General features: G+C 41.3%; 1 protein-coding gene across 1 annotated transcript in view; it reads left to right on the forward strand.

Moving 5' to 3' along the window:
• Positions 1-24,412, forward strand: part of ADAM12 (ADAM metallopeptidase domain 12) — a 353,284-nt gene that overhangs the window by 292,371 nt on the left and 36,501 nt on the right. Inside the window, exons 13-15 of the mRNA XM_073354062.1 lie at positions 12,458-12,635; positions 16,234-16,323; positions 18,358-18,553. Of these exons, the coding sequence (XP_073210163.1) occupies positions 12,458-12,635; positions 16,234-16,323; positions 18,358-18,553 (464 nt within the window). The remainder of the gene's footprint in view (positions 1-12,457; positions 12,636-16,233; positions 16,324-18,357; positions 18,554-24,412) is intronic.

Below are 24,412 nucleotides of genomic sequence, written 5' to 3' on the forward strand. Positions count from 1 at the left end.
CTTTTCTCAGCCATTTAAAGAAATCATAATCTAACACGTACCTAGTTAGATTACTTACTAAAAGTTCTAAGACTCCATTCCTGGTCTATCCCCGGCAAAGACAGAATATAGACAGACACACAGACCCTTTGTTTCTCTCCCTCCTCCCAGCTTTTGAAAGTATCTTGTCTCCTCATTGGTCATTTTGGTCAGGTGCCAGCGAGGTTACCTTTAGCTTCTTAACCCTTTACAGGTGAGAGGAGCTTTCCCCTGGCCAGGAGGGATTTCAAAGGGGTTTACCCTTCCCTTTATATTTATGACAGCAGGTCTCTCTCCTTCTCTTCACGGATGGAGCAGGTTCCCTCTTCAGGAAGTCCTGCCCCTTCCCTGTCCCCTCAGGCTATCAGATGATCAACTGATCCAAAGGCCAGGCTCAAGCCCAAAAACATCAACCAACCAGTCCTTTCTCAGGACTGAGTTTGAAGTAGCCCTCTCTTGCATTTGGTGCTATCAGTAGAATGTACATCTCTCTCTTTTAGGGACATTTGCTCAAGCTCAACCAGAAGAAATGGGCTTGATGCAGGAATTAGTTAGAGAAATACTGTGGCTTCCCTTATGCAGACTAGATGGCCATAGTAATTTCTTCTGAACTTAACCCTTGAGTCTAACTAGCAACATCAATCAATCAACATCAGTCATCCGGCATGATCTTTGAAGTTTCCTATGCTTTTCAGAACCCAGTACTATTAGCAGTCTCTCACGTGGACCCACATATGGCATCTGCAGAGCAACATTCTACAGATGCAGTTGCCACAAGCCATTTCAATACCTCCTCTGTGATGTTGTGGGTATCATCCAGTTCACCTCTGAGTGCTTATTTGGAACACTGTGTTATGATGGGTTCAATGGTTTGGATGTTCTCACCGCAGTTGCACAAAGCGGAGCTTTGATTTTCAACTTGTGCATCAGGTAGCTGCATCTTCCAGGGTTTGTTCTGATGTAGTTCAGTGTGCTCCAAAATCTGCATGTCGGGTCAAAACCAGGAAGATGGCTTGGTGGGTCAGTAATAATGTGCTAATTTGGAATGGTAGATGAGGTTCAGACACTTTGGTCATTCCCTGGTCAGACACAGAGACATGAGCTGGTTGTGTGTGGCCCACAGTGGTTTTCGTGATTTCAGGTGTTGTTGAGGTACATTATCCATAACCTGCCAGAAGGGAAGTTCAGGGTAGTCTTTGGTATGTTTAAATTCTTGTGAATTAGCTATATCTTGATGGGTAGATGGAGGTTTGATGTTTGCTAATACAGAAACTCACGGTAGAGGTGTTGATTTTAAACTTCCCATGATGATTCACATGGTCTGGTGCAGCTGCCTGTCCACATGTTGATTATGGCAATTTCTTGTCCACACTAGTGCACAGTACTCTGCAACTGACTACACCCAGAGCCAAGGCCAGTATTCATAGGACAGAGCCATTGATCCTCAGCTTTTTTCCCCACTAACTTTTGAATAATTTGATGTGAGACTTCACTTTAGAGGCTACTTTCTTGAAGTGATCATGAAAGGTCAATGTGCGGTCAAGAATGACACCGAGATATGTTAGCTTTGGGTCATAACGCACAGTTTCACCACAAAACTCGATAGAATGTACTGTGCAATTCTAATGTCAAGGTGGAAAGCAGAGACTACCGATTTGTCCAGATTTGGTCTCAGGCACCATTTCTGGAAGCACTCCTCCATCATTTTAAGGTCAAAAGTAAGGGCCACTTCAAATTCTTTAAAGCTATGGGGCTGAGTTGCATAACTGCTAACAGCTAACAAAATAAGCTTTTAGCAGTGATACTACAGTATACACATAAAGGACTGGAAACAGGGAATGAATATATTTATGTTTGGGTATAAATTTCATGAATTTATTTTGGTTTGTTGGCAATTAACTGGGTTTGGTAATCCCACTGTTTGGCGATTCTACTGTATCATCCTGGGTCCATCCCTGATCAGCCTTTCTGGGGACTGACGTAATCAATTAGTGATCCCCAGCTCCCTACATTCAATTTTGCCTTGGTACCCAATCTGCTCCCACTATCTGCTATTAAAAAATCATTTCCATAGTCCATCAAAGGACAAAACCACATTATAAATGTATTTTTTAAAAAGTCAGAGTCCTGAAATCATGTCATGAGCTAATGAAATTCCATCATCAGGCAATACAGACCTGGTACTTCTCTGAGACACTTGTAAGCCATTCCAGACAGGGTCCCTGTAATCTAACCAAAAAATCAGTAGGAAACAGAATGTAAGCTGTGTATTTTGAACAGCAGCATTAGTCATGTATCTTTATTCACTTATCACTTGCGGAGGATGTTCCGTTTTGTGCCACAAATTTAAACAGAGAATAATCTAGTTTCGCTTCTTATCTACAATTTCCTCAGATGCTGGTAATCACTACAGGGCACAATGTAACTACTACCATGTTTCTCCTTACCCTAGCATCACCATTGGTCTGGCCTTTTCATCCCTTTCTCTAGTATTTGTTCCCTCTTTATTTTTTTCTGTAGTCAGCATTGGATTAACATCAACTACTAAATAGTAAACTGTGTAACCTGAACTCTCAGCAATCTGGTAAATTTTTATTAATGTGGTAGCAGGCTAAAAGGAAACAGAGCAAATGATGAGTCAGAGGTGAATTCAAACTGATTATAGCTACTTTCCCTGGCTGTCTGGTTTCCAACAGGAAAAACAGTTGTTTAAGCACAATTCCCGTAGAGCTTTTGCAAGGCAGATAACTCCAGAATACAGTTAGAATACTGTCAAGATTGATAAATTGGTTAGTATTGCTTCACCTCCGGAATACAGGAATGAAAATCACAATAGGCCTCTCAACAAGAAAAAACTTTTCTGACTGTACATTTGTCAAAGTAAAAGTAACTTCTAATAATGTTTTACTTGGCAGTTTTGTGACTGCAAAAATATTAAGCCGTGAGAGTGTATACTGTACAAAACCATAAGTGTTGTTCCTCTGCCGAAAGTATTTTTCAGAATCATCGAACCATGTTTCATTACTACTTTCTACACTGAAGTCTTGCATTCAGCATTCTAAATCTGCCCTTCAGAATATTTCTGGTAGTTAAATTCTCACCCTGAGTATTTCAGCAGAGGACAAATCTACCAGAGGTTCTGGCAATCCAGTCTAGGCACCTGAGGTGAATATTATTTGAATGTAGACTGGGAATCTTCAGAATTACCAGGGCCCAATTCAAATAAACCTAAAGCATTTATATGTGAAATTTAAACATTTCGGTGAAAAGGCTTTCTTTTTATAATCCTGGAAATTTCATTGTAACACAACAAGCTGTTATCGCCACATAGCAATTCAATTAGCCACTAGCCTGACCTTCACAATTACATATTGGGAGTGTAAAAGCTACATTGTAAAGAACATGCCAAAAGCTATATAAGAAATCTAGGCTTGCTTTTAAACCACTGACCATGAACTATACAAGTGAGAGCTTTGATATCATGTGTAACAACATGGCCCAATTTCGTGCTCTACTTTATTGATGCTCTAGGGATTAAAACTATAAAGGAGAGAAAGAGTAAAAAAATAGGCTAGAAAATAAGTGTGAGTTGTCACACATTGGGTTTCTTTTGAAGCAAAATTTATATTTTAATACTATATAATAGAAAAAGCTCTATTCCTTTAGCCAAATCCTCTCCATTCAGCTGAAGAGGGATAGTGGAAAGATGCCTCCTATCCCCAACCACTCCTGGGATTGGTTGACTGCTGGGTCAGTCCCCAGCAGGTTGTTCTAATTTATGCCACCTGTCAATAGCCTCAAGGGGCCATTGCAGCAGCCAGGAATTAGTGGAGTGCAGGCATGCTCCAGCTATCCCCCTTTTCCCAGCCACGTCCCCTTTGCCTGTCACGGGCAGTGAGATTGTATAGGAGGGGGGCTCTGCAGAACCGCATGCTTCTCCAGCGTCCAGGTATGCCTCTTTAGGAATGCTCTACACTGCTTGAGCCACATAAAGCTGCCTTAATACCCAGCAGGATCCGGCCCCTAATCTTCAAGCTGTTTGCTTGCATTAGACTTGTGGGATCTACTTTAATTAAATGATTCTGATTTCTTTTAAAAATACATAAATGGATCCATCATTTAAATGGAAGACTGAGACATAACATCCCCCATCTGGCACTTGTCTAACTTGAGACAATTTCTGTGAAAACTTGAGTTATACAAAGGCAGATGTAATGTCAATGATGAAAATCTATAGTATTTAAACACCTGTTTAGATATCAGATAAGGTTGGGTTTTACCGGCTGCTTAGTGCATGATGGCTGCTACATTCCCTGTGCTTATTTAATTCATTACCATAAGATGCTATACAGGACACTTGGAGTCTGAGAGATGCTGTGTAATAGCAGGATGAAACTGTATTTGCTATGTTTAGACATCTCAAAGGAGGCCTTAAAAAGTTAGTTTGGAAAGATTAAAAGAACATTAATGTCTTGAAAGCTAAACCAAACCCAAGCGGATGATTGTTTTACTGAAAGGGAATGTTGTGTAGTGGGTCAGGAGTTTGCGTGTTTGGAAGCGGGTCCTCAGCCAGTTTAAGTTGTCATAACTCCATTGAAATCAACACCCTACTGCAGTCAGTGGCACGAGGACACTTTATGCCAGCTGAGGATCTGCCCCTCGTAATCCTGAATTCTGTTTCTATCTCTGACATTGATTTTTGCTATGTGATCTTGGGCAAATCGCTTAGGGATAGATTATTAAAGGTATTTAAGACCTAGCTTCCATTGATTTCAATAGGAGCTAGGTATCTAAATACCTTAAAAAATCTGACCCTTAGGCCTAAATTAACCTCAGGATCGTTCCTCAGCTTGTTCTCTGCAAAGGGGGTGGTGATATTTAAGCCACCTTCACAGGGCTGATGTACATTTTAATTGATTGTTTGTTTGTAAAATACTTCATGTCCCTGCCTGAAAGGTACTGTATAAATATTGTTAGAACAGTGGACATCAATGAGGATGGAGAGAGGGCTGGAATAAAAGCAGCATAGAGGTACTGGAATTGTGGTGAGGAAAACTGTTATGGCAATGTTCTAAAATTCCTGGAAATAAAAACACTGCAGAATATGATTCTAAGCAGTGATAGTCATAATAATCTGAATGTTCCTGTAATGGGGATTGGAGGTTTGTAAGAATAAATGGAGCACAGGAAAAAATCTGCTCAGAACAAGTGCAGCTGTTTAACATCAAATTGCTGAAAAGGAAACCAGCTAAAGTTCAAAATGTTACAGACTAGTACATGAGTTTAAGGGCACTGGTGATTAGGAAGACAGGAAAATAAAATCACATTTTACTGAAATGAGAAGCCAAGAGAATCTGAGGCGAGATGGGGCTTGATCCTGGAAGGTGAAAAATGATTCTTTGAGATGCTGAGCATCCTGTACTTACAGTGAAGTCAGTGGGAATCAAGGGTGTTCAGCACCATTGTGGTACCTGGCAGGATCAAGCCCATAGTCATGGGGTCAAATGCCATCTTGGGATAACTCTGATGACCTCAAATAGGTGTGGAGTCAACAGAGTAACACCTGGGCTGAACTGTGACAATTTTTTCTAGAAATGTGTGACTAATGCATACATATGCTGCCGCTCGGATACTCAAGGTGTCACATCATGGGTTGATAACTGCCTTGGTGTAACTGATCCCTTGGTTTGATCCTTCACTAGCACCAGGTGTATCTTCCTGGAAATGTCTGAGAAATATAAACTAGGTGCAGGATTAGGGAGATTATTTCTCAAATGAGGTGGCACATTAACTAGGAAAAGGTTGGGGAAGATAGAGACTTGGAATTTGGGAGGATGTGGGTTTGATTAGAATATAACAGAATCACTAACCAATCTAACCTTTAGCAACAACCCAAGCAGGACTCTGAGACACCGCTCCTGATGGGCCATGGTGTTGGGAGTCAGGCAGGGATGAGTGAAGACTGGTCATGCTGGTGCAGCTCTTCTACCTGCCTTTCTCTCAGCAGCTTTTTCACAGCATCCTCCAGTCTGGGAGATTTAAGAGGGACCCGAGCCATATGGGTAACAAGAGGCAGGTCACACAAGGGAGGTTTGCTAGGAGTCTCCACTGTCTCCTTCATGATGTTCCCTGGGCAGAGCCCGTCTGTGAGAAACTAGCTACCAGGGACAATCCTCAGGAGGGTGGCTTAGGAGTGCCACGGATTGAAAAGGGACTCAAGTTCTGCTGTCTGGACTGGAGCAGCCAAGCTCAGGTGGACTCAGTGGTGAAAATCTGAGGGTATGAGGGTATGATTTCTGAGGGTATGAATTGAGGTCCAGCCTGGCCCTAGAACCACCAGAACAAACTCATGATCCTGTCATTGGAACTCTTGCCTTCCTCTCCCCTTACCCACTCTTTTGGGGTGTGGTCTCCCTTATCTTTATTGTGAATGTAAATTGTATGGAGCCAGGATCTCTCAGGGAGGTCCTACAAGGCTGGTTGGCAGTGTAAAAAAGAATAAGAATAATCATCTTCAGGTCATCATGAGCCAGGGGTTTCTTCTCCTATGCAACATGCTATGAATTACAAGATATTTTAATAATAGTATCTCATATGGCACTTTTTAGCGATTTATTTAAAAACAGTTTACAAAGGAGGTATCATTATCCTCGTTTTACAATGGGGAAACAGAAGCATATGGAGAAGAACCAGAGTTTTCAAAGTATTTATGTGTCTAAAGATGTATATAGGCATCTAGTGTGATTTTCAAAAGCACCTTGATTCCCTGAAGTGACTTGCCTAAGATCACCCAGCAGGCTGGTGGCAGAGCTCAGAATAAAACAGAGGTCTCCTGAGTCCCAGTCCAGTGCTCTATCCATTAGGCCATACTGCCTCTTGTGGTATTCATTGGTGTGGACAATCTGAGAGGCAGTGTGGTCTGGTGGACTGGACATGACTAGGAGTGAAGCTGTCTGGATTCTGCTCCCAGCTCTGCAACTGACCTGCTGTGTGACCTGGTATGAGTTGCTTCACCTTTTGGTTTCTCTTTCACCTTTTGTCTTTTTTATCTATTCAGACAGTAAGCTCTGTGGGGAGGGACAGTCTCTCTTACTGTATTTGTGTACAGTGCCTACCACAATATTCCTCAGCCCTGTTCTAGCAGGTCCACCCCTGAAATTGAGAGGACAAGTTAACCTCTGAGTTCATGCAAAAGACTCTTAACTGCTAGAGTGTACAGGGCAATAGTGTGTGCTGCAGTGGTAGCATTAACAGAGGATTCTGAGTTTCTTAAAGGGCACTCTCAATGATGCCACTTCACGTACTTAATGAAAAGAACAGGTCAACAAGGACTAAACGTAAAAGCAGATGTATAGAAAAAGAGCTGGCATTTACATGGCTTAAATATTTGAAATAATAATGAATGGAAAATGTTCTGAATGGAACAAAACCAGGCGCTGTCACATCACTTACTACTAATGGCATCATCTTGCTAAAATGAATGCCTCATTTGTAGATGTGAACAATAGCATCTTGCTTCTGATGGGAACTAGAGCATTAATTTCATGAGACTCTGCACCCAAGTTTCAGTATTAAAGGAACATGGGTGATGTTGTTACAGAATGCTGGTAATTCAAGAAAGCTAGATGTCGTGGGCCAAACTTGTCCCTGCCGTAAGCCCACTGAAGCCAGTGGTGGTGTACCAGGGATGATTTTGGTGCTATGGGTGTATATCTTCAGCAGGCATGTTTGAATTGAAATTATCCATGGTGGGTAAAATTTACCCTTATGCAGAAAATCTGTGCACCATTTACATGCCACTTAGGATCTCAAAATAAGTTGGACTCAAGTAGTGCTTAAACTGGCCTTGTGCTGGGCCTCTGCACAGCGGTGAAATAAGATATATAAGAAACATATAATGATAGTGGCTTCAGTGATGGATAATGAGCTATATGGTGTATTTTACTAGCTGTAGGTCAATAACCTGAATCTGCCACAGGACGGTAGTTATGAAAGCTGTTACCTTCTGAAAGTTCTTTAGTGCCCTCTGTGAAATGAGCTGATGGTCTGAAGTGAATTCCTACAAAGGGAGGGCCTGCGATACCATACAAGCTGTCACCACCCCCATTTGGCACCTGTGTTGAAAGTTTCAGGAGACAGATAAAGGACTGCATGGAAGGTGGAGACCAAACTACCTTCTCATGTCTAGAAGTGGTTGCTCTAGGTCAGGTTTGAAGCATTTTGGCAGAGCAGTGTGAGGAAGCTTGCTGTATCTGTTCTCTGGAGGACTTCAGTCCACATGATGACTACCCCACCAACTTTCACAAGCTCTAAATTTGTTTAAACTGATAACATGCCTAATGCTGTTGACATATGATAGTTATTGCTCCATCCCCCTCCCCACCAAGTAGCTCATGGTGCTGCTGAAACAGCATAAAAATAACAGAACCAAAACATCATAGCCTAAAAGCAGAAATATCAAATGACTGTCATGTGGGGAGGTAACATCAAAGAAATGGGAAAAATCTTAACATCAGAATGTCAGTGATGTCAGAGACCAGTCCTGCTTCCACAGAAAATTCCCAGTGGCTTCAGTGGATGTAGGATCCTCCCCTTCGTGGGTGAATTCACTTTTCAAATGCTTGTTTCCAGTTGCTGTGCTTTTCTCATTGTTTGTTTATTTTTTGATTGCTTGGTTGAAGAACAAATATTTTCAAAAAGTTAGTCTTTTCTTTTGTAAATAACACGTGCTCTACTGATGTCAGCTGAGGAAATCAGTGTCAAGAGCAGGAAAAGCCAGAAGATGAATGGGCCTCTTACTTAAAAATAGGAAACAGCTTGAAGTTACTTTTCGGGGGTGGCGGGGGGGAAAAGAAATCTCATTCAATAACAATGACATTATTTTGTCACTGGTACAGAATAAGGGTTCTGTTCTCCCAGTGGTGGACACATGCACCTTCCATTCATATGAACAATTCTGGGCATTCATAAAGGGAAAGATATAACCCTAAATATTCAGAGTTTTGACCAGCATGCTGCTGTAGCAAATTTACTGAGCTGTTGAAACTGTTTACAAAAACAGCAGAGAAGGAAATAAAATGTATTATCTATGTTCCCACAACAAATTTTGACTGAACATATCTGTCTTTATGTCTCTCTTCACGTTGGTGGGTTTCAAATAAACGCTTACCAAAAAACTACAGGATCAAGTATTCAGATATTCACAGCTTGAGGCAAGAATCATGCCTAGTTAAATCATAGAATCCTAGAATATTAGGGTTGGAAGGGACCTCAGGAGGTCATTTAGTCCAACACCCTGCTCAAAGCAGGACCAATCCCCAACTAAATCATCCCAGCCAGGGCTTTGTCAAGCCTGACCTTAAAAACTTCTAAGGAAGGAGATTCCACCACCTCCCTAGGTAATGCATTCCAGTGTTTCACCACCCTCCTGTGAAAAAGGTTTTCCTAACATCCAACCTAAACCTCCCCCACTGCAACTTAAGACCGTTATTCCTCATTCTGTCATCTGCTACTACTGAGAACAGTCTAGATCCATCCTCTTCGGAACCCCCTTTCAGGTAGTTGAAAGCAACTATCAAATCCCCCCTCATTCTTCTCTTCCGCAGACTAAACAATCCCAGTTCCCTCAGCCTCTCCTCATAAGTCATGTGTTCCAGCCCCCTAATCATTTTTGTTGCCCTCCGCTGGACGTTTTCCAATTTTTCCACGTCCTTCTTGTAGTGTGGGGCCCAAAACTGGACACAGTACTCCAGATGAGGCCTCACCAATGTCGAATAGAGGGGAACGATCACGTCCCTCAATCTGCTGACAATGTCCCTACTTATACATCCCAAAATGCCACTGGCCTTCTTGGCAACAAGGGCATATTGTTGACTCATATCTAGCTTCTCATCCACTGTCACCCCTAGGTCCTTTTCTGCAGAACTGCTGCTGAGCCATTCGGTCCCTAGTCTGTAGCGGCGCATGGGATTCTTCCATCCTAAGTGCAGGACTCTGCCCTTGTCCTTGTTGAACCTCATCAGATTTTTTTTTGGCCCAATCCTCTAATTTGTCTAGGTCCCTCTGTATCCTATCCCTATCCTCCAGCGTATCTACCTCTCCTCCCAGTTTAGTGTCATCTGCAAACTTGCTGAGGGTGCAATCCACACCATCCTCCAGATCATTTATGAAGATATTGAACAAAATCGGCCCGAGGACCGATGCTTGGGGCACTCCACTTGATACCGGCTGCCAACTAGACGTGGTCCATACAGAATCTGTGAATCGTGCATATGTATGATGCTTGCATTTATGCCAGAATTTGAAAATGCTGTATGTCTGCCTACCTGTTCGCATTCACATACACAGAATGTTCTGTGCAACTTTCTCCCATCAAACCAAGAGTTGTCAGGAATCACCAATTGAGAGAGCTGTGTGTGGCTCAAAAGCTTGTCTCTCTCACAAACAGAAGTCAGTCCAATAAAAGATATTACCTCACCCACCTTGTTTCTCTCATATCCTGGGACCCACAGGGCTACAACTACACTGCATACAATCAAGAGTCCACAGTTATGCTAATCTCCCCTGGTTCTATACAAGGGTAGGTAGGAAGGTTTCTCAAATTCCCTTCATTTCCTTCCCCATTATCCCCAGATCCCTTCCCTGTTTCCCCTAAGAGCCCAAGGCTTCTGAAAAGTAGCCTGACTCCTCTCTCATGCTCCTCTGAACATTGATAGTTTCTCTTCAGCACTGTCATCCTACTAAACATTAACATTTTCCAGAAACCAATTCCTTAAGTGAAGATTCCTGTTAGCTTATTAGAGTCATGTTTCAGTGAACCACAGCATTGTTTAGTTTAGCAAGTCAAGCCCCATAAGTGTTCGGTGAAAATTATTTTCTTCTTCAGAAGCACATCTGCATCCTGTGCTAGAGAGCTGATTATTTTATTTCAGAAGAATCTGTGAAAAGGTAATTTTAAATAGGAGCAAATTAATTCTTTGCATAAGGTACTCTCCACCTTACTGTAAGATCCTAATTAACCTTTCTAAATCAACATAGGAACTTAAACCTCCATTACATTTACAACTGTTGCAGTCTGGGTTTTTTTCTTTAACTAGAAAGGATCCTTTCTCTGCTGTCTCTGGGCATGGTCTCACAGGCTCTGAGAACACTTTCTACTCTCCATTATTAGAAATAACAATTGATTCATTAAATTCTGTAAATCAACAGCATAGGACTTTCATTTATTATCTTATTTGCCTGTTAAGATTATACCCTGTTCTTAATAATATGTGACTGATAGAAAGCATTTAGGGAACAAAGCCCAGTCATCATCAGTCTGGCTTCCTGTGCTGCCATGATGTTGAATTACTGCCTGACTGCAGAGTGGTGGTGAATAGTGTCCAAAGTCTTCAGGGAAATAAGACAGCTTGCATGTTATTTGCCAGCTGGTTGCGATCCAGATCTAATGTAACCATACACATGTCCCAGTGGAGAAAGGGAGCTTTGGCATTCTTTACAGGGTGATAGCATGATTTCCACAGTAATGTACCAGTGACCAGATCCAAGTACTACTGAAGTCAGTGGGCCTTGGGGGCCTGGGCCTGTTCTCTTTGAATCAAGTGATAAACATCCATTGACAACAGTGGGTGCAGACTTGAATCCTCTGCAGTAAAAGCACAGAGCATTGCAGAGCATGTCTGTAGACTTGGTGCTAACACCCTTTGAGCATCTTAAAAAGGAAGTTAAAATATTCATGCCCATGACCAGTAATCAGGGGAGTCAAATTCTGCTTTTGCACCTGTGTAAATCCATAATATGGGTGGCTTCAGTATTTACTTTGGATCCATCCTGGTATAAAATGAGAACAGAATTTGCCTCAGATCCATGGTCCCTAGGCCTTGACTTCAAGGCAAGTTTTGCTTGCCTGGGGATTGCAGGAGTGGGCTTGGTATTTAAATAACTTGGTATTTTTCTCACTTGATTTCCCTAAGAAAACCATGAGTCTACCAAGATGAAGGCAAAGGGGCCTACAACTTCTCTCTAATAAAATGTGGTAACTTTAAAATGAGAGTGAAATCTATAATTTTGGGCCAAATTTTCAAAGGGGCCTTAAACTAGCTCCTAAGGCCCTGCCGACGATTCTGCACTTGTGGACGGTGCAGGATGGCCTAAACTAGCACTCAAAATTTTGCATGCATAGTCAGCTATGTAGACATCCAGCTCCTGATTTGCAGGCAGAAGTCTTGTTTGCATCCATAAGTTAGGTGGTTAAGCATGGAAATTCTCTTGGAAATAATTGAGTCTAGTCTCAAAATGTTTCTTGGAATGGTTCAACCTACTATGAATTCTGTGTGGAATGGTGAATAATGGAAAGCCTGGTGCTTGTTTGTGTATAGAGGTACAGGGGGGTCATCTGAAAATGCTAATCTTCCTCTTTTTCAATCTTTTTCTCTCCCAGCTATCCATTCCCCATGATGTTCAGCAGCTGCAGTAAAAAGGACCTGGAAAACAGCCTGGAAAAAGGAGTGGGGATGTGTCTCTTTAACCTGCCTGAAGTTAAGGAATCATTTGGTGGACGGAAGTGTGGGAATGGCTATGTGGAAGATGGAGAGGAGTGTGACTGTGGGGAACCCGAAGTAAGGCTGTCTCTCTCTCTGTCTCTTAGAATTACTGCTTTTCTCCTTGCTACCAATCTTTTATGGAGAAGAGGGCAAGAGTGCTTGCAAATTAGTCAAAGTACTTTTTTGAGACTGATGGGTATTAAATAAAATTCTCCTTCCTCCTCCTCCTCCATTTCTCAATCTCAAACCTTAATTAAACTCCCCAAAATAGCTGTTAGACTCCGCTTTTCATTGTGTCTGATTGCAGTGCAATAGGCAGGCCTAAGTGTCATATTAGTGTGGTTTTACAAACTACCTGTATCTCTTAAGATTAGTGCCGGAGAACTTTAACCATGTTCCTATTGGGATTTGCAACTTGGGAATCCCTTTCAGTACTACTTAATGACCTGAAACCAACACAAATTAGTTAAAATTACTAAGATTTCTCAAGATACCATATATTAGCTGGAGATTTATTTCCTTGGATTTGGAGCTACTTGCTTTTATAAACTAAATAATATCATAAAACATTGCTCCCAGGAAAACCTGCTTCCATTGTTATGCACAATACATTTCCCACTTTGGTTTGAATTTTTTCTTTGCTGCCATTTGATTCAGTTGCCTTACTAATAGAAATAACCTACACTACTTACAAAAAGGTTACTGCTACTTCAAAGCTGATTCAATTTAATTTAGTGTATGTGTCAAAGGACTGCTCGAATCAGGAGAGATGATGCAGAAAACCAGGATTAAAATGATATCTGATCAGACATCCGTACTTCTTTTGGCCTCAATATTCATTGGTCATATTGAACTTCTCCCAGACTAACTGAATTGAACACATCAGCAGATGAGGCATTTGTCTCCTCTGATAAATATGGAACTGCTGACAAAATAGACCCAGGGCAGTTAAAATAGCAAACGACCGCTGTAGCCTTTCCATACAGTCTATTGAATTTGTACAGCCCATAAGGGTTTCCTGACAGCTCACTCATTCTTTGGGGTAACAGGATTGAAGAAGTAGGCTTATCTTCTTGTTTAACTCCTCTAGAGTGTCAATAGCTTGCAAATAGCTTTCTAATCCAGTTATCTTTCTCATTTTTACTTGAGTGTTAGTGACACCTTTTTAGAGTCGAAGCCACTTAATGCCATTGAATAGTACCTTGATCTGCCTCTTCTTTCTTTGTTTTCTTAAATATGTTAGAAAACTGTGACTCAGGTACAATGGATTGAACTTGCAGTCTCCCAGGATAGTCTGAGAGGTACCAGCAAATCTGTTACATTAGTTAATGTTTCACTTATCAAGTCGTTTAGAGCAGTGTCAGTACACCAGTGCTAATGCAATACTATATGGCACCAGTCACAGTGCACCTCTGGATATGAGACTGTCGCATGCTGCACATTCTAGTTGTTTTTATCAACTTTCAAGATTAAATATCATTGCAAACATATTTATGTACAACAAGTGGTTTGTCCAATGAGTTAGAATCACATACTACAATTTTCTTTGCTCTGCTCATAAAAGCTTTACCCAGGAGTAGAGGTGTATTTAATGTCCAGGTTTAAGAAGTTTGTGCGCTATGTGATGATCACACAATGACCTTGAGTTTTTGGCTCTGCAGGACCTGTTAACCAAGACATTAGGGTCAAGTTCTGAGACCCTTATTCATTGGGTCATTGAGAAGTATGCATCTCAGTATAAGGGTCAGCTAAGGGTAGCTGATTACAGCCCTTGCTACGTTACCACAATTAAGACAAGATGTGAAATCCTGATTAAGACTGATGTCAATGCAAAACACCAGTTACGTTCAGCATTCCCGTTGTGGCCCACATTAAAGCTTTATGTACAAAGAGAGCTGAAGGATGTGCTGCAGGCGTATTCTGCAGCGCCTGCTTCCTTCTTTTATTTTAAAAATTAAACAATTTTGAAACAGACCACAGAAAACGTGTAAAGTACTGTAACATCTTTTGGGCAGCAGAGAGGTTCATTGTAAACCCCACGTCCTGGAGACAATGGAAGAAATTATGAGAGATGTTGGTGCCTTGTGATAACAAGATGGTCTGTATTATCAGTAACTAACATCTCTTGTGGAATGCAGGAGTTGTAATTTGTTTGGCTGAAATGCTGTCATAGGCCAGGAAACCTACTCCAAGAAACCCAAGTCCTATGCTTTTCTGTTCCTGTGAACAAGAAATATTTTGAAGTAGCAGCCCAGGCTTGTGACTTCCCATCTCTCCTCCATCACAAAACTCTCTTGCCAGCATTTAAAAGACAACACCACAGTTATGACAATTTACCAGCCCAGACGCAAAACCTGTTCGCCTGCCCTTTACCATGATGAGTAACAGGGGAGTGAGTGATTAGAATTTAGCAAGAGGGATTTTGATTTTTGGTTGGAATGTCATTCATAGCCTCTATCCTACTTTTGAATATTCTGTAGCATGGATAGATGGCAGGCTGACTTAACACTGCTGAACAGCAGTTTCATCTGCTGCTATTTTAGATCTGAGACAGATGTGATTCAAGTGCTAGTGATTTAGCTTGCAACTCATGACTATAATCTCAGAAGCAAATCCACTAGTTTCTTAAAGTTTTTATTGTTTCAGTCTAAGACAATAAAGTTTGTAAAAACCCACATACATGGGAAGTGCCACAATCTAATGCACCAACATGAACTGAGAATGTATCAGTTAGTGATAGTGCCGTTCATATTTTCTACAAAGCCCTATTATCAGAATAGCTCTGATATAAGACTATTGCACTTGCATTCTCAGCAGTATTGAACAATATTATTATCTCAGTCTTTATAACAGCCACCAATCCCCTTGCAGTACAGAATTCTGATTAGATACTTTCTTAAAAGGGAGGACTGTAATGCTCATGTTTAATGACACCATAGAGCCCATGTGTCAGATTCTCAGCTGAGGTAAATCAATACCGCTCCACTGAAGTCAGTGAAACTATGCTGATTTACACAGCTGAGGATTTGGCCTCTAGTTACTCTCTAAACAAGTGCAATATCTGTTCAGTATTTTAACAAGAAATAACTAACAATTAAGGTGGGTTAGGTTCATTTTTTTCTTATTCTATCTAGGAATAACTGACAATTAGGATTGGCTAGATTCATTTTTTTTTCTTATAATGTCTTGGAGACTGTCATATCTTTAGGGTTAGATTCGGTTATCAGTGATCCTGTGCAGCCTCATTGACAACAGTGTCACTGCCCACACATAGCTGAGGACAGAATTTGGCAATGAGGATTTGGGCCTAATTCACCACTACATTCCTCCAGCTTCATACTAATGGAACTCCATTGATTTCAGTGGAACTATAACCACTGGTGAATCTTACATGTATATATTGTACATGTTAATAATATATGGGGCCTGATGGTCAGTAAATAGGCATAGCTCTATGACCCTTGCTGGTTTACTACAGTTACTTATGGGGTCATAGATTTCAAGGCCAAAAGGTCAACTAATTTGAACACCTACGTATAATTTCACAGTATTTCTTGCATCGAACCCATAACTTCTGTTTGAGCTACAGCAAGCTTTTTAGAAAAATGTTGACTCTTGCTTTATAGCCAGTTTTTATTTAAAGTTGTCCAATTATAATTTACTCTCCATCTAGGAATGTACAAACCGTTGCTGCAATGCTACGACCTGCACTTTGAAAGAAGAAGCAGTGTGCGCACATGGACTTTGCTGTAAAGACTGCAAGGTGAATTTGTAGAAAGGTTTCTTATTTCTGTGGAGTGGCAGAATTCCATAATCCTCTTAATTGCAGATTAGTAAACAAGGAGGCAGAACAAACAAATTGGTATCATTAAGCATTAAGACACTTGTGGTGTTTCATGTAAGCAGTTAAAAAAAAAAAAATCAGCCAGAAGCAGCAGCTGAAGATACAGGGTCAAATCAATAGGCCCACCTTAATCGTGTCTGCAGTATTTGTGGCTGTTTCCACTCGTGCATGCAAAATCCCTGCATTTGTATGAACTTCTGCATGCAGATTTTTGCAGACACTTCTGGATGCTATGCCATGGCAGGCAATCAAGGTATGCTGGACATGCTTCATATGCTGTATCTGGAGGGGTTCTTAAGGAGGATGAATGTTAATGAATTCTATTAAAACAAACTTTTTTGTTGGCAAGTCACAAATGGCAGCAAATCTTAGCCTTGTGGCTACGGTTATGAGCACCCAGGCAGGGTTGCCACAGACAGTAATACACAGGATTGGTCGACGCTACGCACGGCTCATGCGGCGCCTCATGGTCTCGGACACCATCCGATGGTCCAGAGACATCTACATCGAGTACATCACCGGCCACCGACAGTACCAGGAGGAGTGAGCCGGTACGACATTGTGCACCCACTGTGGGAAAAAGACTGAGAGGCCTTCCCCATCGGACCGTATGAACTGGAACCATAAACCCACTGAACATTAAATCCCACCAAATGAGGGTAGACCCATCCCCACCATCGTATTCACTCACTATACTCCGCACCTGAACATAGCCGTTATGTGGATAACTTACCCCGATAGCTCAATGTCTGTACTCTGACCGGTTAAACTTTTACGCCCAGTCGTGGAGATGGCAGATTATTATGTAATCCTTACTCCACCAGCTCCTAAATCGAATTTCGTACCCCTTGATAATCTGTACCTTATCCCCTGACAACCAGAAACTTCTATACTTGAACTCTGTACCGTTTCTTATTTCAACATTATCTTAATAAAATTATTAATTCCTAAGTCCTCAAAACAGCTTTTGAGTTTGAGCTAGTAAGGTATCTAGGCGGGGTTTCAATGAGGCTAGCAGGCACTGTTTTAAGCCTGCTTAGATGCTTTTCTCATGCATACAGTTTATCAGAGTCAGTACTGAAGCCATTCTGTCTGTTGTCTAGAATACCTTGTTGATGCAGTTAAAAATTTAGCTCGACTCCAGTACATAACCATTGTCATCTTGTTGATAAGTAAGTACTCAGAATGGCTAGGTCCCCAGTTACTGATTAATTGCTTTCAGCTCTGAAGAGAATGAAGTCATTCTGTTAAGCAATGCAAGGACAGGAGCAGCTATCTGGACTGGCTATACTCTTGTGGAGGGTGGGGAGATTTGAAACATGTAAAGAGAAGCATCTTTTATGAGAAACAGGCCACGCAGTTCAGTATGCAGGAAAGGGGGAGAGGATAACCTGTTCCTGAGTTAGCTGTATTAATTAAGGCCAGAACGTGTAATGTTACATGGTTAGTTTGCTGACTCAATAGTTATGTCATTACAATCACCTTGAGCATGTAATGTAGACCCAATATCGACAGTGAACCACTAAAAATATTTTCAGCCTCACTTTTGATCCGCACGTACAGTTGCCGTTTGCCATAAAACACCACATGCTTTTATGTCTGCAAGAGCAATTAAGGAGGCCCCTTGAAAAATTGATGCTAATTCTTTCTCTGTCTATTTAAAAACCAAACCACTGTGAAGGTAACTAAAGGCCAAATTCTACTCTGAGGTGTACTACATGATCCATACACTTTCATCTAAGAGCAGAGTTGTGCCCTTGCTTTGAAAATGTGCCAAAAACCTTTAAACAATATGTTAAATAAATTATATATAAAGTGCTCTATTGTCTTTATGCTGTGCTTAATGGTCAGTTGGTGCAGAGCTACTGAAATAAAACATTAATGTGTAGCATAAATTATACCACCGGATATCTTTTATTGATTGGAATTACAGCAGCTTTTTTCTTCCTTCAGTTGAAGCCAGCAGGGATTTCTTGCAGAGATTCAAGTAATTCCTGTGATCTTCCGGAGTTCTGCACTGGAGCCAATCCTCACTGCCCAGCTAATGTATATTTGCACGATGGACATCCATGCTACAGAGTAGATGGGTATTGTTATAATGGCATATGTCAGACTCATGAACAACAATGTGTCACACTCTGGGGACAAGGTAAGTTCAGAGTACAAAGAGCTGGGTATTCTAGGTATTATGTCAATTTTTAATAAAATAACAAATATCATATGACTTTGGAAGGATGTGCAAGAAGTACCCATTGTGATCAGAAATACACTTGAAGATGTGCCAGTTTTTTGTTCACAAACATATTAATAGATTTTAAGACCTCTGTATTAATAAAGTTCAGATAAGTAAAGAAGTTTAGTTTTAGGGGTTTAGGGCCAGATCCTCAGCTGATGTAAAGCAACATAACTTCATTGAAGCCAATAGAGTTACTCCAATTTACACTCTGAGGATCTGGGCCACAGTATTTTTTGTTCCGATGGAACAGTTTTAGGATTTGTTTTCCCCTTTTGTTCAGAGTGGTGTCTAGTGGTTATAGCAGGAGACTGAAAACAATGTTCCTGGCTACTACTAACTGGCTATGTGACTTGAGGCAAATTACTGTACTTAGGCCCTGATTCTGCCATGACTTCACTGGGACTTAAACACATATTTAAAGTTAAGCACGTGCTTGAATGCTTTGCTGAACTGGGGCCTCTTGTCATCCTGTAAGATGCTGAGCACTCTCAACTCTCGTTGAAGTCATTAATGCAAATGGAAACAAGGCATTAAGACCTCAGGAGTTTACAGCCTGATTTGTGTGTTTGTTGTGTGTACATACACAGTCCCACACAAAAGTTGCATCTGAACTACTCCATCAAATCCACCAGTACGCTAGCAGCCTTACTTGCAAACCATAGACATACTCGGTGATGAAATCCACTTTTAAATCCCATGGATACAGGAAGTTGTCTCATGTACAAAACAAAAACACTTTGTAAAACAGTTTTCTATACAATGGAACGTTACTCAGTTGAATTGTTAGTAATTCCTGTCACTGAGATAAATCCAGCTGAAGGTCAGGAAGCTGAATTCCCAGGGCTCCATTGCCATCTTCATTTCCTGAGGAAGAGGTTCCTCTGGAAGCTCCGGTGCTCAATGTCCATTTTCTCACTACCGTCTTTAAAAAATTCTGTGTAATGTGGGCTGTGCTGCGTCACAAGCCTACAGCACAGAGGAGCTATTAGGGCACATTTATTGGGAAAACGGTCCAAGATCTTGTTGAGCCCGGTTGGTCATGAAAAACCTTACCTGGAATTACCTCATTTGTCTCATTTGCACTAGAACAATGATTCTCTGAATTACAGCAACAGCCAGAAATGGTGCAGCTAAACAGGAGGGAGTAACAGTATAAGGTTTTTATGGCATGGTGATAAAACCCCTTGAGACTTTTAGCATTTGTGACGTTACACTGTTGCCAACCCCAAATCGAGGGGTCTGATTCTGATCTCACTAACACCTTTGTAAATCAGAAATAACTCCGCTGAAGTCACAGAGTTACACTGGTTTAAATCCTCTCCAAGTAAAATCAGATTCTGCCTCCTGTATCCCATTAGAATATGTCAAACAGCCTGAGTCTTTCTTCCTAAATGAAATTACAGATACCTGGTATGGTTGTGGCTTCAATAGCTGTGTTATTTTTAAGGCACAAGGCCTGTACCTACTCCTGAATACAGTCGTGTTTGTGAGAATCAGGGCGAGATCCTCAGTTGGTATAAAATGATAAAGCTTCATTGATTTCACAGGATCTACCCCAGTTTATACCAGCTGGCCCAAGGCTTTTAAATAATTGTTGAATAAAACTCCAACACTGAAGGAAAGAAAAAAAGTACAGCAGCTGGGAGTAAAACAAAATACAAAACCACTATGGTGAGTTTGAGGGCTGGATATGTGGACTAGCTTCCAACTAGACCCCACTTAACTACACTAGAGAGGCACATTTTGGGCAAAGAGCAGTGATTCATAATAAGCATCAATGAAAACTGGAGTATGGTTAACCAGAATACTGTATATTCTAGGTACTTGAAGTGAGCTGTAGCTCATGAAAGCTTATGCTCAAATAAATTTGTTGGTCTCTAAGGTGCCACAAGTACTCCTTTTCTTTTTGCGGACACAGACTAACATGGCTGCTACTCTGAATCAAGCAAGGATGTTAATCAGTGAAGAATTATAGCAGAGCTGGAGATATTTACCATTTACCATTATAAATAGCAGTAATGTAATGCTGGCACAAAACAGTCTCTCTTAGAGCCTAACATTTTTATATTAACCTTAAAACAACAGATGTGTAGCTTGACTCTTTTATAGAAAAAACAGATTTTACACTTGATTGTACAGCAAAACTCCCAGCTGGTGCCAATAGATCTCAGATGTGTGAGTTGAGAGCAATTTTTCCCACTTTAATTCAATGCCATGTAAGAATGAAGTTTCAGTGGCCTCGTCTACACAAAAACTTTAGGTTGACCCAGCTATCTCACTCAGAGGTGTGAAAAATCCACACCACACAGCGGCGTAATTAAACCGAACCTAACCCCAGTGTAAACAGCACTAGGTTGATGGAAGAATTCTTCTGTCGACTAGCTACCCTTCTCAGAGGGGTGAATCTTAATGGGAGAACCTCTCCCATCAGCATAGGTAGTGTCTACACTGAAGTGCTACAACAGCATAGCTGCAGTGCTGCGGCTATGCGGCTGTAATGTTTCAAGTGTAGACAAGCCCAGTGTTTTCTATTGTTCTTTTTATACTGCAGTAATGTGGGAATCATAAAAATACTTCCTGTAAAGCAAAAAGAGAGCCTGAACATTCTACGATGCTTTTCTTAGCCACGTCTTTATAATATTAACAGCACCTTACAATGTATAAATTTCACGTTTGAACCCAAATTGTTATAATTATTAAAAAAAAACCTACTGTAGCCAGAGAGAAACACAGACCCTGGTTCACTCTCTCACTTGCACACATCACCTGCTCTTCTTTTTCTTCCCAATAAGCAAGTTAGAATAGCAGGAAGTTGTGTGGGATAAAGCACAGTAAGGTTTCCTGTATAAATATATTCAAGTCCTTGGTCTGGGTGTCCTTTGTACATGTTTATTTACAAAGGCCCAGTACCCCCACCTCCATGATAAATGTTGATCCTATGTAGATCTAGTTAAAGAAAAGCCATGAGAGATATGAGTTTGTTTAAATTAGGGAGAGCAATGAGAATCTGTTTCAGGAACAGAAGAACTACACTGTATCATGTTCCTTCAATGCTTCAAGCAGATAAGGCCAGTTTGCATGGAGAAGTACTTTTCATGACCCTGCCACCCAATAAAACCAGCAGTATTTTAGGGTTGAGCATACCAGGATATCATCTTTCTTAAAATAATTTGGCATGTTTTTCCAGAGTCCATTTAATCTTTGTAAATTAAGTAACTCAAGACCAAATCCTAGTCCACTGTGTATATCCACACAGTGGAGCCCTCAAGAGCTGCCTAGGTGTCACAGAACCTTGCACTTATCTTCAGGACATTATTTAGTGCTTACATGACTGACCATTCCCTGACAGGGGAAACTGTGTGGCTCATCTTGAGTAAGGCTTTGTCTACACTGGCAAGTGAACGACAAAACTTTTGTCATTCAGAGGTGTTAAATCACCCCAAAAAGGGAAGGCACCACTGTGAACAGCACTTTGTCGGCAGGAGCACTATTGCCACTCATTGGGGGTGGAATTTTTTTTGTTGGCGGGAGAGCTCTCTCCTTCCGACATACAGCGGCAACACTGCATGCCTTGTAGCTGCATAGTGTAGACATAGCCTAAGACAGCACCTGAATGACAATTTAGCATTAGAGCTACCAAACAAAGAAAGTAAGGGCTTGTTTGGAAGATACAGCGTGGGAAGGAGTTTTGCAATACTCATTGAGACCCCCAAACCACTTCCTTCACTCAGTCTTTTGCCCACAGGAGCACAGATCATGGACTAACATGTAACTTCTGGCCTTCTCTTCATTCAGTCAGTTGCAGCCGAAGACTGCAGTGATGTTAAATAATCTGAGTGTAGGAAAGAGAAGCGCAAGCAGCCTCCTACCCCACACCTAGACACACTTGGGAAAAGTGCATAACCTCTTGGATGCTCAAAGGCCTCCACAGCTAGAGTTTGGTCCTAGATCAAGGCCACTTACAAAACATACATTGTGTGTTTCACCAAGCCTTTGGCTGGACAGAAAACACTGCTGCTGGTGGAATAAAAGCATACACAGGGAACTGTCTCTAAAAATAACAGTAAACTTGTTAAAGAGCATCCACATTGTGCTCTGCCCCCTGTACGCAGAATATTTTTTCCTATTTCACTCTTGCATGTGTAAGTGACCAGGTGGGTGAGGTAGTATCTTCAGAAGATCTCTGTGTAGCTCAAAAGCTTGTCTCTCTCATCAACATAAGTTGGTCCAATAAAAGATATTACCTCACCCACCATGTCTCTAATATCCTCGGACCCACACAGCGACAGCAACACTGCATACTTTTGCATGTGTGTCATTTTTAATATTAAAAGGGTAAAATGCATCTACTTGAAACCTTTTTAATTCTAAAAAGTCATATTGCCATTGATTTGACCTATTGACAGTAATATGACTGAAGGATACATCAATCGTAAATGCCTTTGTATAATGTCTGCTGCTCCATCGGCATTTTCTGGAAAAGCTAGATATGCAGATAAAACTATTAGAAAGAGACAAATTATTGATTTCCTGGGAGTGGAGGAAATGTTAACCTTTAGACTGCTGGCATTTTTTACACTGACAGGCAAATGAATCTTTAGGAAGGGTGTGTGTGTGTGTGTGTGTGTGTTTTGTTCCTGTGTGAGTAATGTGGGGCAGATTGTGCAGCCGAGTGACACATGGCATTCTTGTTGGATGGAGTCTGTCTGCTGGTGCTATAGCCAGCCGTTGCAAGTAACAGGGATTATCATCTGAGCTAGTACCCCGTTAGTATGAGAGAAGAGAGGGCTCTGCTAGATGACCATTCATTCCCTATGAAGAGTCTGTGACTCTACAACATGCTGGTGCTTCAGGACATACTGCGGTGCTCATCTTCTTCCCGGCCTTTTCCAGGCATGGTGTAAATGAGGGCTTTGGGGAGCCAATTGCAGGCACTGGCTTTTTAATAATTAGTGGGCAGCTGATTTTGTTATGTGGCTGTTTGAACAGCCATGGTCATTTGTTTAGGAAGCGTTCTTCTGCTTGTATGTGTGTGTTTGCTGTGGGTACCTATGCTCAAGGCAGAAGCTCTTAAGAAAACAAAAAACCTACAGCAGTAAATCAAGATAAATTAGGACATTATAATACAGGTTGCCCCCATCCAAACTGTCTGTTTAAACTATGGTTAAATCATTTTACCTGGAACTCTGGTCTAACCAAGCTTTAAATTGATTTATATCTATCTGCATGACCAGTAAATACAAATGAACTTTATATACCCAAATTCACAAGTACTTGAACATGATAAAACGTGATTACCACAAATTTAGGCCCAGTTCCTCCAGTCCAGCTAGAGCTACAAAGTTAGTATCAAGCACAGACTGGGACTCGTTGGGACCCAGCATGTTCCCCAGTGCAAAGCCGAGCAGCTTAAAAATTGGGCTGTCTTACACAGACTGCCAGCAGCCCACCAGAGCCCACCCAGATGGACAGTTAAGGGCCAGTGATGCAGGCACTATACTAGCTCTGCACCACCAGACTATTCCCCCTATACAAAGAGACTTCTCCATTGGCCAGAGAAAGCAGGTTGAGGTCTGCTTTGCACCACCGAAACAGCACAAAGCAGACTTAACAGGATGGAGAATCACGGCTTTAGCCTGCAAAATTTAGGATTCCTGCGTGTCTTTCTTGTATTTATTTATACACGGTTACATGATTGATACTCATTAGTGTAGTGTCTGAGCTTCAGGTCTCCCACTCACCCTATGGGGTTATTTTCCCCATTTGAGAGAC

This window comes from Lepidochelys kempii, chromosome 7, assembly GCF_965140285.1.
Source record: "Lepidochelys kempii isolate rLepKem1 chromosome 7, rLepKem1.hap1, whole genome shotgun sequence".
NCBI classification, from domain to species: domain Eukaryota; kingdom Metazoa; phylum Chordata; order Testudines; family Cheloniidae; genus Lepidochelys; species Lepidochelys kempii.